This window comes from Agelaius phoeniceus, unplaced genomic scaffold (assembly GCF_051311805.1).
Source record: "Agelaius phoeniceus isolate bAgePho1 unplaced genomic scaffold, bAgePho1.hap1 Scaffold_493, whole genome shotgun sequence".
NCBI lineage: Eukaryota > Metazoa > Chordata > Aves > Passeriformes > Icteridae > Agelaius > Agelaius phoeniceus.
This window is the reverse complement of record NW_027510048.1, coordinates 6,841-23,862: the sequence shown is the minus strand read 5'-3', so window position 1 is coordinate 23,862 and position 17,022 is coordinate 6,841. Positions and strand designations below refer to the sequence as shown.

General features: G+C 61.3%; 1 protein-coding gene across 1 annotated transcript; it reads right to left on the bottom strand.

Moving 5' to 3' along the window:
- Positions 1 to 251: 251 nt before the first annotated feature.
- SF3B2 (splicing factor 3b subunit 2) lies at positions 252 to 16,559 on the bottom strand. Its single transcript, XM_077173265.1, is given in 29 exon segments — positions 252 to 560; positions 857 to 1,012; positions 1,110 to 1,139; positions 1,793 to 1,863; positions 1,866 to 1,891; positions 2,293 to 2,389; positions 3,668 to 3,815; positions 4,826 to 4,933; positions 5,604 to 5,714; positions 6,625 to 6,714; positions 7,548 to 7,697; positions 8,598 to 8,825; positions 9,291 to 9,323; positions 9,325 to 9,372; positions 9,668 to 9,685; positions 10,049 to 10,168; positions 10,738 to 10,944; positions 11,544 to 11,587; positions 11,590 to 11,625; positions 11,956 to 12,061; positions 12,778 to 12,794; positions 12,797 to 12,859; positions 12,913 to 13,075; positions 13,504 to 13,563; positions 14,113 to 14,301; positions 14,304 to 14,324; positions 15,091 to 15,156; positions 15,573 to 15,619; positions 16,368 to 16,559. Coding segments are annotated over 29 exon segments (2,676 nt in total). The 5' UTR covers positions 16,519 to 16,559; the 3' UTR covers positions 252 to 488.
- Positions 16,560 to 17,022: the final 463 nt, after the last annotated feature.

Below are 17,022 nucleotides of genomic sequence, written 5' to 3'. Positions count from 1 at the left end.
CACAGCGGGGCCATGGGGACACCAGGACAGGTGAGCCGCTGGCACCAGGGACAGGGCTGGGGACATCGGGGACATGACCCAGTGACACAAGGACCTTGGGGACATGGTGCCATGTCCCAGTGACACAGTGACCTCATTGTCACAGGGACCTCAGTGACACAGGGACCCTGGGGACATTGGGGACATGACCCAATGACACAAGGACCTTGGGGACATGGGTGACCCCGGTGCCACCAGGCAGAGCCGCAGCGTTGGGTGGGGACAATGCCACCTTTTATTTACAAAACAACAGGGACAGGGTGGGGACAATGACAGGGACAAGGACGGGGACAGCGCCACCACCATGGTGTCCCCAACACCCGGGGTGACATCCCCCGATCCGGGGTGACACTGAGGGGACAGAGGGGACAGGGAGGGGACAGAGAGGGGACACAGAGATGACAGGGAGGGGACAGAGAGGTGACAGGGAGGGGACAGGGAGGGGACATCTAAAACTTGAACTCTTTGTACTTCTTGCCCCCCCCGCGGGCGTCCTGGGGCTGCGCCTTCCGCTTCTTCTGCTGTGGGGACACAGGGGACAGTGAGGGGACACAGGGGACAGGAGGGGACAGGGAGGGGACAGGGAGGGGACAGGGAGGGTCACCAAGGCCAGGGGACATGGGGGACACATGGGGGACAGGAAGGTGAAAGGGGGACAGGAAGGGGACAGTGAGGGGAGAGCGAGGTCACAGTGGGGACTTGGGGACAGGAACCTCTCGTGCTTCATCCCAACTGCATGGGGCTGCCCCGAGGGGACAGGGAGGGGACAGAGAGGGGACAGGGAGGGCACAGAGGGGGACAGGAGGTGGCACCTCACCTTCTGCTTGGCGGCGTGCTCGGCCACCATGTCACTGAAATCCTCCTTCTCCACCTGCGCCTGCTGCTCCCGCACGTGCTCCTCGTATTTCTGTGTCATGGCCGTGGGGTCCAGCTCCAGCTCCTCGGGGGCCAGCGCCACCTCCACGCCCTGGGCCTCTGCCACGGGCCCTTGCGGCCCATCACCTGTGAGGGGACATCATTGGGGACATCATTGGGGACATTGGGGACACTGTCATTGTCACCTCCTAAACCTCTGCCACGGGGCCCTTGCGGCCCATCACCTGTGAGGGGACATCATTGGGGACATTGGGGACACTGTCATTGTCACCCCCTGTGCCTCTGCCACGGGGCCCTTGCGGCCCATCACCTGTGAGGGGACACCATGGGGGACATTGGGCACAGCGCCACCTCCACGCCCTGGGCCTCTGCCACCGGGCCCCTTGCGGCCCATCACCTGTGGGGGGACATTGGGGACATTGGGGACACTGGGGACATGGGGACATTGGGGACACTGGGGGCATTGGGGACAGCGCCACCTCCACGCCCTGCGCCTCTGCCACCTGTTGGGGACATGGGGACACCATGGGGACATGGGTGACCCCAATCCCGTGGTTTGTGGGGTCTCAGAGCTGTTTTGGGGGGGTTCTTTGGGGGCTCTCACCGCAGACATGTCAGAGATGTGGGTGGGGGTGTTTCTGGGGTGTTTCTGGGGTGTTTTTGGGTGTTTTTGGGGTGTTTCAGGGTGTTTTTGGGGTGTTTTGGGGGCTCTCACCGCAGACATGTCGTAGATGTGGTGGGGGTGTTTTTTGGGGTGTTTTTGGGTGTTTTGGGGTGTTTTGGGTGTTTCTGGGGTGTTTCTGGGGTGTTTTTGGGTATTTTTGGGGTGGTTTTGGGTGTTTTTGGGCTGTTTTTGGGGTGTTTTGGGGGCTCTCACCGCAGACATGTCGTAGATGTGGGTGGAGCCCATCATGGCCGTGCCCACGGTCGCCGTTCGCTTTTCGGGACCACCGTGAAGAGCTGGGGGGTCTCGCTCCTGTTTGGGGGGGTCAGGATGGGTGGGGGGAGCTCCTGATCACCCCAAAACCACCCCCAGCACCCCAAAAACCCCCCCTACACCCCGACCTCAACACCTCCCCAAAATCCCTCCTAACCCCCCAAAAACCCTCCCCAAAACCCCCCAAAAACCCTCCCCAAAACCCCCCAAAACCTCCCTAAAATCCCTCCAAACACCCCCAAAAAACCTCTCCAAAAACCCAAACCCCCAAAACTCCCTAAAAATCCCCCAATCCCCCCCCAAACCCTCTCCAAAACCCCAAAATCCCTCCAACCTCCCCCCAAAAAACCTCTCCAAAACCCCCAAAATCCCCTCCAAAACCCCAAAATATCCCCCCAAAACCCCAAATTCCCCCCAAATCCCCCCAAATCCCCCCTCACCCGTCCATGGCCTCCTCGATTTTCTTCTTGCGCAGCTCAATCAGCTCCGGGGTCTCCATCCCGGCCGGCACCGAGGAGAAGCCCCCAGGGTGATCAAACCACTGAGGGGGGAATTGGGGGCTCAGGGGCACCCCAGGAACTCAGGGGCACCCCGAAAGTTGTGGGGTGTCCCCCCAGTTCATCTCAGAGGGGACGAACCAACCCCGTTCCCTGCCCCAAAGAAAAACCCCAAAGGATTCTCCTCTAATGGGGGATTTGGGGGTTCAGGGGGTCCTTGGGGGGTTCCTCTGAGTTTTTGGGGTCCCCCCGAGTTCTTGGGGTCCCTCTGAGCTTTTGGGATCCCTTTGAGTTCTTGGGGGTCCCCCCCAGTTCATTTCAGAGGGGATGAACCCATTCCCCACCCCACAGAAAACCCCACAGGATTTCCCCTTTGTGGGGGGATTTTGGGGGTTCAGGGGGTCCTTGGGGGTCCCCCTGAGTTCTTGGGTCCCCCCGAGTTCTTGGGGTCCCCCCCAGTTTGCCTCAGAGGATGATGAACCCATTCCCCACCCCACAGAAAACCCCACAGGATTTCCCCTTTATGGGGGGGATTTGGGGGTTCAGGGGGGGTCCCAATCGGTTTTTGGGGTGCCCCTGACTTTTCCGGGGTTCCCTGTGAGTTTTTTGGGGTGCCTCCAGCTGTCCATGGAGGGGTGAACCCCATTCCTCACCCCAAATTTATCGCCCCTTTCTGGGGGATTTTGGGGGGTTTAGGGGACACCTGGGAGATTTCTTGGGGTACCCCTGAGATCTTTGGGGTGCCCCTGACTTTTCTGAGGTGCTCCTGACTTTTTGGGGGGCACCCCCGAATTTTTGGGTGTGTCCATGGAGGGGGTGAACCCCACTCCTCACCCCAAATTATCGCCCCTTTCTGGGGGATTTTGGGGACACTTGAGAGATTTTTTGGGGTCCCCCTGAGTTTTTTGGGGTGCTCCTAAGTTCTGGGGGTTCCCTGTGAAAATTTTAAGATTCCCTGTGAGTCTTTTGGGGTCCCCCTGAGTTTTTTGGGGTGCTCCTCAGCCGTGTCCCCCCACTCCTCACCCCAATTTATGGCTCCTTTCTGGGGAATTTGGGGACACTCGAGAGATTTTTTGGGTGTCCCTGAGTTTTTTGGGGTGCCCCTGAGTCCTGGGATTCCCTGTGAAATTTTTAGGGTTCCCTGTGAGTTTTTGGGGTGCTCCCCAGCTGTGTCCCCCCACTCCTCACCCCAGATTTATCGCTCCTTTCTGGGGGATTTTGGGGGGTTTAGGGGACACCCAGGAGATGTTTTTGGGGTGCCCCCGGTATTTTTGGGGTGCCCCCGGTATTTTTGGGGTGCCCCCGGTATTTCTGGGGTGCCCACCTGTCGGCAGGGTGATGAACCCGGTCTCATCCGGTTTTTCTTCGTCGCTCTCCTCCTCCTCCTCCTCCTCCGAGGATTCCTCGTCCGAGGGCTCCAGCTCCCCCCAGGGCGTGCGGTCGATCTCCTCCTCCTCCTCCTTGGTCTGGGGGGGCCCCGGGGGGGTCACTCGGGGATTTGGGGGGGTCCCAGGGGCTTTGGGGGGGTCGGGCAGGGGGATTTTGGTGGAGATTTGGGGTTTTTTTGGGTTTTTTTTGGGGTTTTTTTGGGTTTTTTTGGGGTTTTTGTGGGGTTTTTTGACGCTTGGAAAGGGGATTTGGGTGTGGGGTTATGGAGACCCCAAATCTGGGGGAGGCCGGGGAGGTCACTCAGGGATTTGGGGGTCCCAGGGGATTTGGGGGGTCCCAGGGGGTTTGAGGGGGTCGGGCAGGGGGATTTTGGGGGAGATTTGGGGTTTTTTGGGGTTTTTTTGGGGGTTTTTTGGGGTTTTTTGACGCTTGGAAAGGGGATTTGGGTGTGGGGTTATGGAGACCCCAAATCTGGGGGGGGCCGGGAGGTCACTCAGGGATTTGGGGGTCCCAGGGGATTTGGGGGGTCCCAGGGGGTTTGGGGGGGTCGGGCAGGGGGATTTTGGGGGGATTTGGGGTTTTTTTTTCAGGGATTTTTGGGGTTTTTTGGGGGTTTTTTGATGCATTTGGGTGTGGGGTTAGGGAGACCCAAATCTGGGGGGGGCCGGGGAGGTCACTCAGGAATTTGGGGGTCCCGGGGGATTTAGGGGGTTGGGAATTTGGGGATTTTTGCATTAATTTGGGGGGATTTTTGGATGCTCAGATGGGGGATTTGGGTGTGGGGTTATGGAGACCCCAAATCTGGGGGTCCCAGGGACATCCCAGGGAATTTGGGGAGGGTCTGGTGGGGTTTGGGGGGGTCCCAGGGTGATTTGGGGGTTCCAGGTGGGTCTGTCAGGGTTTGGGGGGGGTCCCAGGGAGATCCCAGGGGATTTTGGGGGGGGTCCAGCAGGGGATTTTGGGGGGGGTCCCATGGGGTTCAGGGGGGTCCCATGGGGCCTGGGGGGGTCCCATGGGGTTCGGGGGGGTCCCATGGGGTTCAGGGGGGTCCCAGGGGTCCGGGGGTCCCAAATCCAGCCCCCATCACCTGGAACTCAGCTGCATTGGTCCCGAACACGTCCCCATAGAGCGGCTTCCCCGTCTCGTCCACGGGCGGCTTCCCCCAGCCCCCGGCGTGGTACCCGAAGGAGCAGCCCTGGGAGGGGACACCCCAAAATCATCCTGGGCACCCCGAAATTCCCCTGAAACCCGCCCCCAAAGCGTCCTGCACCCTGCAGCAGCAAAAAACCCAAAATCCCCCCCGAAAAAACTCCAAAATGCCCCTAAAAAACACCAAAACCACCCCCAAATCCCCTCCTAAAAACACCCAAACACCCCCACCCTGCAGCACCAAAAAAACCCCAAAATCCCCCCCAAAAAACCCCCAAATCCCCCCCAAAAAACCTCCAAAATTCCCCTAAAAAACACCAAAACCCCCCCAAAACCCCTAAAAAAACCCCCAAACATCTCAACCCCCCCAAAACCACCCCAAATCCCCTCCTAAAAACACCCAAACACCCCCACCCTGCAGCACACCAAAAACCCAAAAATCCCCCCCAAAAAAACTCCAAAATCCCCCAAAAAACACCAAAAACCCCCAAAAACCCCCAAACCCCCCCAGAACACCCAAACCACCCAAAAACCCTAAAAACAACCCCAAGCATCCCAAAACCACCCCAAAACCACCCCAAATCCCCTCCTAAAAACACCCAAACACCCCCACCCTGCAGCACCAAAAACCTCCAAAATCCCCCCAAAAAATCCCAAATTTCCCCCCCCAAACTCCCCAAACCCCCCAAAACCCCACAAGCAGCCCCAAACCCCACTCACCTCGGGGATGGGGAGTTGAGCCCTGGGATTTTGAGGTTGGGGTAGGAGGGGGGGGGTCCATAGCGCTGCATGGCGATCAGCCAGGGCGGGGGCACCTTGTGGGCGTTCTGGGGGGGCACGGGGGGTCAGCGCCCCCAAACACCCCCGGGACCCCCCAAAAAAACCCAAATCTAACCCAGGACCCCCCAAAAAAACCCCAAATCTGCACCAGGACCCCCAGAAAAAATCCCCAAATCCAGGGATTGGAGGGGGGGTAAAGGAAGGGTGTCCTCTCCCCCCCCCCCAGGCAGGGCATGGAACATTCCAGGGGGGGGTGCGCGCCCCTAAAACCCCCCGGGACCCCAAAAAAACCCAAATCCAACCCAGGACCCCCCAAAAAAACCCCAAATCCAACCCAGGACCCCCCAAAAAACCCCAAATCTGCACCAGGACCCCAAAATCAGGGATTTGGGGGGGGCCTAAAGGAAGGGGTGTTGTCCCCCCCCAGGGCAGGGCATGGAACATTCCAGGGGCTTGGGGTGGGATTTGGGGTGGATTTGGGTTTGGGATGGATTTCAGATGGTTTTAGGGTGGTTTTGGGGTATTTTTGGGGTGCCCTCACCAGCCCCATGGGCATGCCCAGGGATTTGGGGTTCGGGATGGATTTGGGATGGATGTGGGGTGGTTTTGGGATGGTTTTAGGGTGATTTTGGGGTGTTTTTAGGGTGTCTTTGGGGTGCCCTCACCGGCCCCACGGGCATGCCCAGGGATTTGGGGTTTGGGATGGATATGGGATGGTTTTAGGGTGATTTTGGGCTATTTCTGGGGTGTTTTTAGGGTGGTTTTGGGGTGTTTTTGGGGTGCCCTCACCGGCCCCACGGGCATGCCCAGGGATTTGGGTTTACAATGGTTTTGGGCTGTTTTTTAGGGTGTTTTTGGGGTGTTTTTAGGGTGTTTTTGGGGTGTTTTTGGGGTGTTTTTAGGGTGTTTTTGGGGTGTTTTTAGGGTGTTTTTGGGCTGTTTTTGGGGTGCCCTCACCGGCCCCACGGGCATGCCCAGCGCGATCCGCAGCTCGTCCGAGAGATCTCCCGGCTTCTTCTCCTTGAGCCGCGTCTCAAACTCCTTCCCCTGGGGACACCAAGGGGACAATGGGGACAACCAAGGGACAACGAGGTCACCAAGGGGACAACGGGGCGGTGACAACCCAAAAACCCAACCAGGATGTCCCCAAAGCCCCCAAAATCCCACAGGGACGTCCAAAAGCCACCAATGTCCACCCAAGATGTCTCCAACGCCACCAATGCCATCCCAGGATGGTCCAAACCCCCAAATGTTCAACCAGATCTCCCAAAGTCACAAAATCCCATCAGGATGTCCCAGAGTCACAAAATCCAGCCAGGACATTTCCAGAGCCCAAAATGTCCAACCAAGATATCCTCAAAACCCCAAATCTTTAACCAGGACATCTCCAAACCCCAAAACTCCAACCAAGATGTCCCCAAAATTCAACCAGGACATCTCCAAACCCGCAAAACTCCAACCAGGATGTTCCAAAACCCCCAAATCCAACCAAGATGTCCCTAATTGTCCCCAGGCCAGCCCTAAAGCCCCAGGTGTCCTCCCAGGTGTCCCCAAATCTCCAAATCCAACCAGGACACCTCCAAACCCCAAACCTCCAACCAGGATGTCCCCAAAATCCAACCAGGACATCTCCAAACCTCCAAAACTCCAACCAGGACGTCCTGAAACCCCCAAAATCCAACCAAGGTGTCCCAAATGTCCCCCAGGACATCTCCAAACCCCCAAAACTCCAACCAGGATGTCCCCAAAATCCAACCAGGACATCTCCAAACCCAAAACTCCAATCAGGATGTCCCAAAACCCCCAAAATCCAACCAAGATGTCCCAAATGTCCCCCAGGCCAGCCCTGAAGCCCCAGGTGTGTCCCCAGGTGTCCCCACCTCGTAGTAGAGGTCCCCATGGATGGTCAGCTTGGGCTTGGTCTGCCACTTGAAGAAGGCATCGTGCAGTTTCTGGTAGTCGATGTCGATCTTGCCCATCTTGGGCCGCACCTTCTCCCTCATCTTGGACTTCATGGTCTTCTGCTCCTCCTGGGGACAGCGCAGGGGACACTGGGGACACGGCCAGGCCGCGGGGACACCCCAGGAGCAGCCACCGAGGGACACAGGTGTGACCGTGCTGGGCACAAGGTCACAAACCCAACCAGGGGGGCCCAAACCCAACCAGGGGGTCCCCAAACCCAACCAGGGGGTCCCCAAATCCCAACCAGGGTCCTCAAAACCCAACCAGGGGTCCCCAAATCCCAACCAGGGGGTCCCCAAACCCACCAGGGGGTCCCCAAACCTCCAAAACCCAACCAGGGGGTCCCCAAATCCCAACCAGGGGGTCCCCAAAACCCAACCAGGGGGTCCCCAAACCCAACCAGGGGGTCCCCAAACCTCCAAAACCCAACCAGGGTGTCCCCAAACCCAACCAGGGGGTCCCCAAACCTCCAAAACCCAACCAGGGGGTCCCCAAACCCAACCAGGGGGGTCCCCAAACCTCCAAAACCCAACCAGGGTGTCCCCAAACCCAACCAGGGGGTCCCCAAACCTCCAAAACCCAACCAGGGGGTCCCAAACCCAACCAGGGGGTCCCCAAACCCAACCAGGGGGGCCCAAACCCAACCAGGGGGGCCCAAACCCAACCAGGGTCCTCAAAACCCAACCAGGGGTCCCCAAATCCAACCAGGGTGTCCCCAAACCTCCAAAATCCAGCCAGGGTGTCCCCAAATCCAAGCAGGGTGTCCCCAAACCCAACCAGGATGTCCCCGAGGTGTCCCCACCTTCTCCTGCAGGGCCTCCCTCATCTCCTGGATCCCTGTGACCACCAAGAACCTCCACAAACCCCTCCCCAAACCCCTCCCATGGCCCTGGCCGCCCTCACACTGTCCCTGAGGTGTCCCCAAGGTGTCCCCAGGGTGTCCCAGGGTGTCCCCAGGGTGTCCCCACCTTCTCCTGCAGGGCCTCCCTCATCTCCTGGATGCCGGTGCGTTTGATGAACTCGGGCAGCTCGAAGGGCGGTTTCTCGATGCCCCTCTTGCCCTGCAGGTATTTCCTCTTGAAGCACCAGTGCCGCGGCACCGGCACCGAGTTCCGCGTGGCCTTCAGGTGCACCAGGAGCTTGGGGTCCTGCGCCGTCACATCGTGCATCTCCACCACGTCAGGGCGGGCCACCAGCTGGGGACAGCAAAGGGACAGCAGGGGAGTTAGCAGGGACAGTCCCAGGGTGGCTCTGTGGGACACAAGGTGACCTCAGGGTGGTCACATTGTCCATCTCCACCATGTCAGGACAGGCCACCAGCTGGGGACAGCAAAGGGACATCAGGGGACGAAGGAGAGCGAGGGGAGGAGAGCCCCAGAATGGTGCTGGGGACATCAAAGTGACCTTGGGTGGGGCCATGGGACACCAGGTGGCACTGGTGGGGTGACAAGGAGAAGACTGAGGTCCAAGGGGACTCCAGGTGGGCAGCTGGGACCCCAGTGTCCCCAGCAAGGTGACAAGGGCACATTGTGTGGCTCTGGTGGCTCCACCCCTGGGGCTCCCAGGGGACAGGAGGTGTCACCTCAGGGCTGTCCCCAGCTCCGGGTGCCACCCACACCCACGGGGGAGGGGACAGGGCCATGTCTGTCCCCGAGTGTCACCTGCTTCAGCTCAGCCACTGTGAACCTGTTCATAGCGCCGCAGCTTCTTCTTGGACAGCTTGGGGACCTCCTGCTTCTTCTCCTGGGGACACGTGGGGACAGCTCGAGTGACACGGGGAGGGTGGCACCCGATGGCGGCGCCCGCTGTCCCTGTCCCCCCTCAGGGACTGTCCCCTCCTTCCCAGTGCCTGCTGTCACCACCCCCAGTCAGTGTCCCCAAACGCCCCTGCCTTGTCCCCAACTCAGTACCAGCTCCAGCTGCCACCTCCCGTCACCCTCAATGTCACCCCACTGTCCCCCATGTCCCCAGTGCCACTGGATCATCCCATCACTGCCCCTGTCCCCAATGTCCCCAATGTCCCCCTGTCCCGTGTCACCTGCTCATCCTCAGAGCTCTCCCCAATGTCCCCAGTGTCACCTGCTCATCCTCAGAGCTGTCCCCCTGTCCCCAATGTCCCCCTGTCCCAATGTCACCTGCTCATCCTCAGAGCTGTCCCCAATGTCCCCAATGTCCCCGTGTCACCTGCTCATCCTCAGAGCTGTCCCCAATGTCCCCAGTGTCACCTGCTCATCCTCAGAGCTGTCCCCAATGTCCCCGTGTCACCTGCTCATCCTCAGAGCTGTCCCCAATGTCCCCCTGTCCCTGTGTCACCTGCTCATCCTCAGAGCTGTCCCCAATGTCCCCAGTGTCACCTGCTCATCCTCAGAGCTGTCCCCAATGTCCCCATGTCCCCGTGTCACCTGCTCATCCTCAGAGCTGTCCCATCACTGCCCCTGGTGCCATCCTCGGGTCCCTTTTTCCGGGGGGCCCCGGTGCTCTCAGTTCGCTCCGCCCGCTCCGGCTCCTTCTCCTTGTCCTTCTTCACCTCATCCGTCAGCTGGGGAGGGGACAGGGACAGGGACAGGGGATGGGGACAGGGGACAGAAATAGGGTCAGGGGACAAGGATAGGGTCAAGGACAAGGATAGGGTCAAGGGACAGGGACAGGGGACAGGGGACAGAGGTCAGAGGCACCCAGGGGACAGGGACAGGGGACAGGGGACAGGGGATGGGGACAGGGGATAGAAAATAGGGACAGGGGATGGGGACAGGGGACAGGGACAGGGGACAGAAGGACCCAGGGGACAGGGACAGGGGCCAGGGGATGGGGACAGGGGACAGGGACAGGGGTCAGGGGACAGGGTTAGGTAGAGGGGACAGGGTCAGGGACAGGGATGGGGACAGGGCCAGGGAGAGGCAACAGAGTCAGGGAGAGGGACAGGGTCAGAGGACAGGGGACACAGGTCAGCAGGTGACCAAGGGTGACACTGGGGTGACCCTCAGCACCCAGGGGTGACTCCTGGCACCCAGGAATGGCCATTCACACCCAGGGGTGACCCTGACACCCAGCAGTGACCCAGCAGTGACCCCTGGCACCCAAAGGTGCCACCAGCACCCCAAGTGTCACCTTGAAAGCCTCGAAGATCCTCTTGAAGAAGACGAAGTTGGGGTCGTAGATCTCGGGCTCCTCGCTCACGTACTCGATCTCCACCTCGGGGGCGTCCCCGGGCCCGGGCTCGGGGTCCCCCCGGGCGGGGGTCGGGGTTGGGGCCCCCTCCCGGGCCCCGCCCCTCCCCCGCTTCTTCTTCTTCCGGTTCCGGCGCTTCCGGTTCCGCTGGGAGGGGACAAAAGGGACAGTGAGGGGACATGGAGGTGGGACAGGAGGGGACAGAAGGGACAGTGAGGGGACATGGAGGTGACACAGGAGGGGACAAAAAGGGACAGTGAGGGGACATGGAGGTGACACAGGTTCCACTAACTGGGGGGACAAAAAGGGACAGTGAGGGGACATGGAGGTGGGACAGGTCCCTCTAATTGGGAGGACAAAGGGGGACCCCCAATGGGATGTCAGAAGAGGGGACAAAGGTGACACGAAGGTGACACAAGTGACCCCAGAGTGAGGCACACCCCCTGCACTTGGTGGGGACAAAATGGGGACACTGGGGTGGCACCGAGAGGGGACAGATCCTCCCAGTGAGGGGACAGGAAAGGGACATTGGGGTGACCCCAAAGTGACCCAAACCCACCCATGGCCACCAAGGGAGGGGACAACAATGGCACCCCAGGGACACAGGTGACCCCAGAGCCATCCAAACCCCCTCCCACATAAACCCATCCATGACCCCCCCCGGGAAATTTGGGGCACCCATGGGACCCCCCCGATCCCCCCAGTGTGGGTGGCGGTGGCCTGTGCCCCACTGTCCCCTCTGTCACCTCCTTTTTGGACGTCCCCGTGTCCTCCTCAGCCTCGGAGGCGACGCCGACGCCCGGAGCTCCGTCTCCATCTCGTCCTCCGCTGGGGGCACACGGGGGACAGGGCTGTCACCCTCACCTTTGGGTGCTACCAACACCTCTGGGTGCCACCAACACCTCTGGGTGTCACCAACACCTTTGGTGTCACCAACACCTCTGGGTGCCACCAACACCTCTGGTGTCACCCCCACCTTTGGTGTCACCAACACCTTTGGTGTCACCCCCGCCTCTGGGTGCCACCCCCACCTTTGGTGGGGAGCACCCAGTGGGGACTGGGGGACACTGGGGGTGGCACTGGGGACACTAGGGGTGGCAGGGGACACTGAGGTGACACTGGGACACTGGGGGTGGCACTGGGGGTGGCAGGGCTCACCCGACACCCCCGGCACTGTCACCAGCTCCTCCTGCCGGCTCTCCTTGAGCTGCAGGATCTTCTCCAGCGCCTGCGGGATCTTGGGGCCCACCCCGGAGTCCTCGTTCTGGGGGGACAGGAAGGGGGGTCAGAGGGAGCCCCCCAAAATCAGGGAGACCCCCAGGACCCCCCCCCAAAATCAGGGAGACCCCCGGGAGCCCCCCCAAAATCAGGGAGATCCGCCCTGAAATCAGAGAGACCCCCAGGACCCACCCCAGAATTTAAGGAGACCCCAAAACTGGGGAGACTCCCAAGACTGACCCCAAAGAGACCCCAAACCCACAGAGACCCCTCCCCACAATAGAGACCCCAGACCCAGAACCCCCAGACTCAGAGACCTCCCCCAACAGAGCCCCCAGCACCACAAACCCCCCAACAGAGACCCCAAACCCACAGAGACCCCTCCCCATGATAAAGAAACCCCAGACCCAGAACCCCCAGACTCAGAGACCTCCCCCAACAGAGCCCCCAGCCCCACAGACCCCCCCAACAGAGACCCCAAACCCACAGAGACCCCTCCCCACAATAGAGACCCCAGACCCAGAACCCCCAGACTCGGAGACCCCTCCCAATAGAGCCCCCAGCCCCACAAACCCCCCCAACAGAGACCCCAAACCCACAGAGACCCCTCCCAATAGAGCCCCCAGCCCCACAAACCCCCCCAACAGACCCCCCCGCCACACAGAGCCCCCAGTAGAGACCCCAAACCCACAGAGACCCCTCCCCACAATAAAGTGACCCCAGACCCAGAACCCCCAGACTCAGAGCCCCCCCCAGCCCCACCTCTCTGCTGTCATCGCCGGGGGCGGGGGGGGCCCGCGGGGCCGGGGGGCTCCCATGGCCAGGGGGGCTCCCATGGGGGTGCCTGGGGAGGGGGGGGACACAAAGGCGCTGTCAGCCTGGGGAGGGGGTGGGGACAGGGGACAGGGGTGTTCCCCACCCCCCCCAATGTCCCCCCCTCACCTCGGGGGGCCAGGGGGGTCCTGGCAGCCATGGGAGCCCCCTCGGGGGGGGCGCGGGGGGCGGGGGGGGTCAGCTTGGCCATCTCCTGCTGCCGCTCCTGCTCCAGCAGCACCGCGGCCTGGGGGGCACGGGGGGGCACGGGGGGTCAGGGGGGCTGGGTGAGGCCCCCCCCAAACCCAGGGGAGCCCCCCCAAACCCAGGGGAGCCCCCCCAAACCCTGGGTGCCCCCCCCAAACCCAGGGGAGCCCCCCCAAACCAGGGGAGCCCCCCCAAACCCTGGGTGCCCCCCCCAAACCCTGGGTGCCCCCCCCAAACCAGGGGAGCCCCCCAAACCCAGGGAGCCCCCCCAAACCCTGGGGAGCCCCCCCAAACCCTGGGGTGCCCCCCCAAACCCAGGGGAGCCCCCCCAAACCCAGGGAGCCCCCCCAAACCAGGGGAGCCCCCCCCCAAACCCTGGGTGCCCCCCCCCAAACCCAGGGGAGCCCCCCAAACCCTGGGTGCCCCCCCAAACCCTGGGGAGCCCCCAAACCCTGGGTGCCCCCTCACCCGTTTCTGCTGCTCCAGCAGCTCCTGCTCCTTGGCCTTGTCCCCAAACGGGTGCTGGCCCTGAGGGGGGGGGGAGCACAGTCAGGACCCCCCCCAGAAACCAAGGGTGTCTCCCCCAAAAACCACAAATCCCCCCAAAACCACCCCTCAGCTCCATCCCCCCTCCATGAGGGTGGCCCCACCCCCTCCAACACCCCAGACCCCTTTAAACCCCCCCAAACCCCACAGCCCCGGCCCCCCCGTGCCCCCCACCCCCCAGAGGAGCCCCTCACCCCAAAATCCCCCCCCGGACCTGAGCCCTCTCCTCCTGCAGCAGCATGGCTGCTTTAACCCCCCAAATCCCCCCGAAACCCCCCGAAACACCCCCAAATCCCACATCCCTGTGCCCCCCTCCCCAAAAGGATCCCCCCCTCCCCAAAAGGAGCCCCCACCCCAAAATCCCCCCCAGACCTGAGCCCTCTCCTCCTGCAGCAGCATGGCCGCTTTAACCAGGCTCCAAATTCCCAATGAAACCCCCCCAAATCCCACATCCCCGTGCCCCCCAACCCCCCAAAGAAGCCCCCCACCCCCCAAAGAAGCCCCCCCACCCCAAAATGCGGCCCCCCGGACCTGTGCCCGCTCCTCCTGCAGCAGCAGCGCCGCTGCTGCTGGGCCAGCGTCAGCCGCTCCTCCTCGCTGAGCCCCGCGGGCGGCGGCGGCGGCGGCACCGGGACCCCCCCCACGGGCCCCCCCAGGCCGAAGCCGAGCCCCAGCCCCGGCGGGGGAGGGGGGGGCACCAGGGGGTGCTGCAGGGGCAGCGCTGGGGGCAGCTGGGGGGGCACCTGAGACACCCCCGGCCCAGAGGTGAACACCACAAACACCCCGGATTGGGATGGTGGAGTTTTTAACATCCCCCCCCAACCCAAAACTGGGTGTCATTGGCCCCCCCCACCCCAAAATTTGGGGGGTCTGGAGCGTTTTGACTCCCCTCACCCCAAAATGGAGCGTCATTGACCCCCCCCCACCCCAAAATTTAACACCACAAGATTCAGTGGAGGGAGGGGGCTGAAACTCCTGAGCGCCCCTCACCCCAAATTTGGATTCTGGAGGACTTTAACCCCCCCCCCCACCTAAAAAATTGGGTGCCATTGACCCCCCCCACCCCAAAATTTAACACCACAAGCACCCCCCCCCCGAATTTGGAGGGGGTCTGAGGAGTTTTAACCTCCCCCACCCCCCAAAATTTAACACCCTCACCACCCCAAATTTGGATTCTGGAAAATTTTAAGTCCCCCCCCCCCAACCCAAAATTGGATGTCATTGACTCCCCCCCACCCACAAATTTAACACCCCAAGATTCAGTGGTGGAAAGGGGCTGAAACTACTGAGACCCCCACCCCAAAATTTGGGTTCTGGAGGACTTTAACCCCCCCACCCCAAACTGGGTGTCATTGACCCCCCCCCCACCCCAAAATGTGGAGCTCTGAGGGGTCTTAAACCCCCCCAAAGGCACCCATGGACCCCCCCCACCCCAAGCTGAGGTCCTGGGGGTGCCCTCACCAAACCCCCCCCCACCCCAAACCCCCCCAGAGCCCCCCAAAATCCCACCTGGGGGGGCGGGGCCTTGTCCCCCTCCTCGGGGCGCAGGGCAGGGCGGCTCAGCACGATCCCAGTCTGGGGGGCACAAAGTGGGGAGGGGTCCCTGTGAGCCCCCCCTGCTTGGAGGGGACATGGGGACCCTCCCTCTGAGAGGGTGGGGGCGCCAGGAATCCTCCCACCGCCAAAAAGTGGAATAAACACCCCCAAAACGACATTAAATCTTCAAAAAATCACATTAAACTCCCAAACAAGTCAAATTTAACTCCCCAAAAGCCTATTAAATCTCCCCAAAAATAACATTAAACCCCCCAAAACTTCTACTAAATCCCCCAAGAATCCCACTAAACCTCCCAAAAATCACATTAAACCCCACAAAAATCATATTAAACTGCCAAAACCACATTAAACCCCCTCAAAACCCCACAAAAATTAGTCTCCCTCCTCAAAGGGACAGGGGAGAATTTGGGGTCTCCATGTTTTGGGGCTCTCACCTGCAGGGTGTAGGCCTGGAGCCGCTCCAGGAGCTCCTCACGGGTCCCTAAGGGGAAAAGGAGGGGATCAGGGACCCCGAAATTCTGCCCCAGAACCCCCCCAAATTCCTCTGCCCCATCACAGACCCTGGAAACTTCTCAGCACCCCAAAAATTCCCCCCCAGGACCCCCAGAACTCCCCCAAATCCCCTCAAGTGACCCCAAAACCCCCAAATTTCCCTTCCAGCCCTAAGATCTCCCCTCACGTGACCCAAATCCCCTCAAATTTTCCCTCAATTGCCTCAGGTGACCCCAAAACCCCCAAATCTCCCCCCTTCCCCTCATATCTCCCCCAACTGATCCCCGTTCCCCTCAGATCTCCCTCAAGTGACCCCAAAATCCCCGAATTTCCCTTCTTCCCCTCACACATGCTCGCTCTCCCCTCACGGATCCATTCCCGCTCTCCCCTCACGGATCCATTCCCGCTCTCCCCTCACGGATCTCCCCTCGCTCTCCCCTCGACGGATCCATCCCCGCTCCCCGCACGGATCCATTCCCGCTCTCCCCTCACGGATCCATCCCCGCTTTCCCCTCACGGATCCATTCCCGCTCTCCCCTCACGGATCCATCCCCGCTTTCCCCTCACGGATCCATTCCCGCTCTCCCCTCACGGATCCATTCCCGCTCTCCCCTCACGGATCCATTCCCGCTCTCCCCTCACGGATCCATTCCCGCTCTCCCCTCACGGATCCATCCCCGCTCTCCCCTCACGGATCCATCCCCGCTCCCCTCACGGTTCCCCCCCGCTCCCCGCACCCTGCGCGGGGGCTCCGATGCCGGCGAGCGTGGCCTGGAGCTCGGGGTGGGCCCAGCCCGCGTAGGGCGAGCGCTCGGGGGCTCGGGGGTCCCTCAGGGGCTCCCCGGGCCCGGCCGCCGCCGCCGCCGCATCCGCGCGCTCCGCCGCCATCTTGGCGTCGCCGCCGCCGAGAGCGTCGTAGCCAATCAGAGAGAGCGCGGCGCCGCGTCGCACGTGATGACGTCACGGCGTGAAGGGGAGGGGCTTGCGCGGGTATTAGTGGTAATGGGGCGGGGATGGCGTCACGGTGATGAGGGTGACGTCACGGAGACTGACGAGTTAGTGACGTGAGCTCTGTTGGAATGACGTCACAGGATTCAATATACCTGCTCATTAACATGGCCGCGCCACCCCGCTGCTCGCCACATCCCCGATCCTCGTTTGCATAGCCCCGCCCATAGCTTATACACTTATTCACGCTTATTTGCATGGCACCGCCCAAAATCAGCGCTCATTTACATCACACCAGGATTTCAGCTGATTTACATGAGCCCCATCGTGATCCAGCCCGTCATTTGCATAACCGCGCTCATTATGCAGGCGAAATTCCCGCCCTCTTTCCTGGCTCCGCCCCCAAACGCGGCCATTCATTTCTCACGAGCGCGGTTTCGTTTA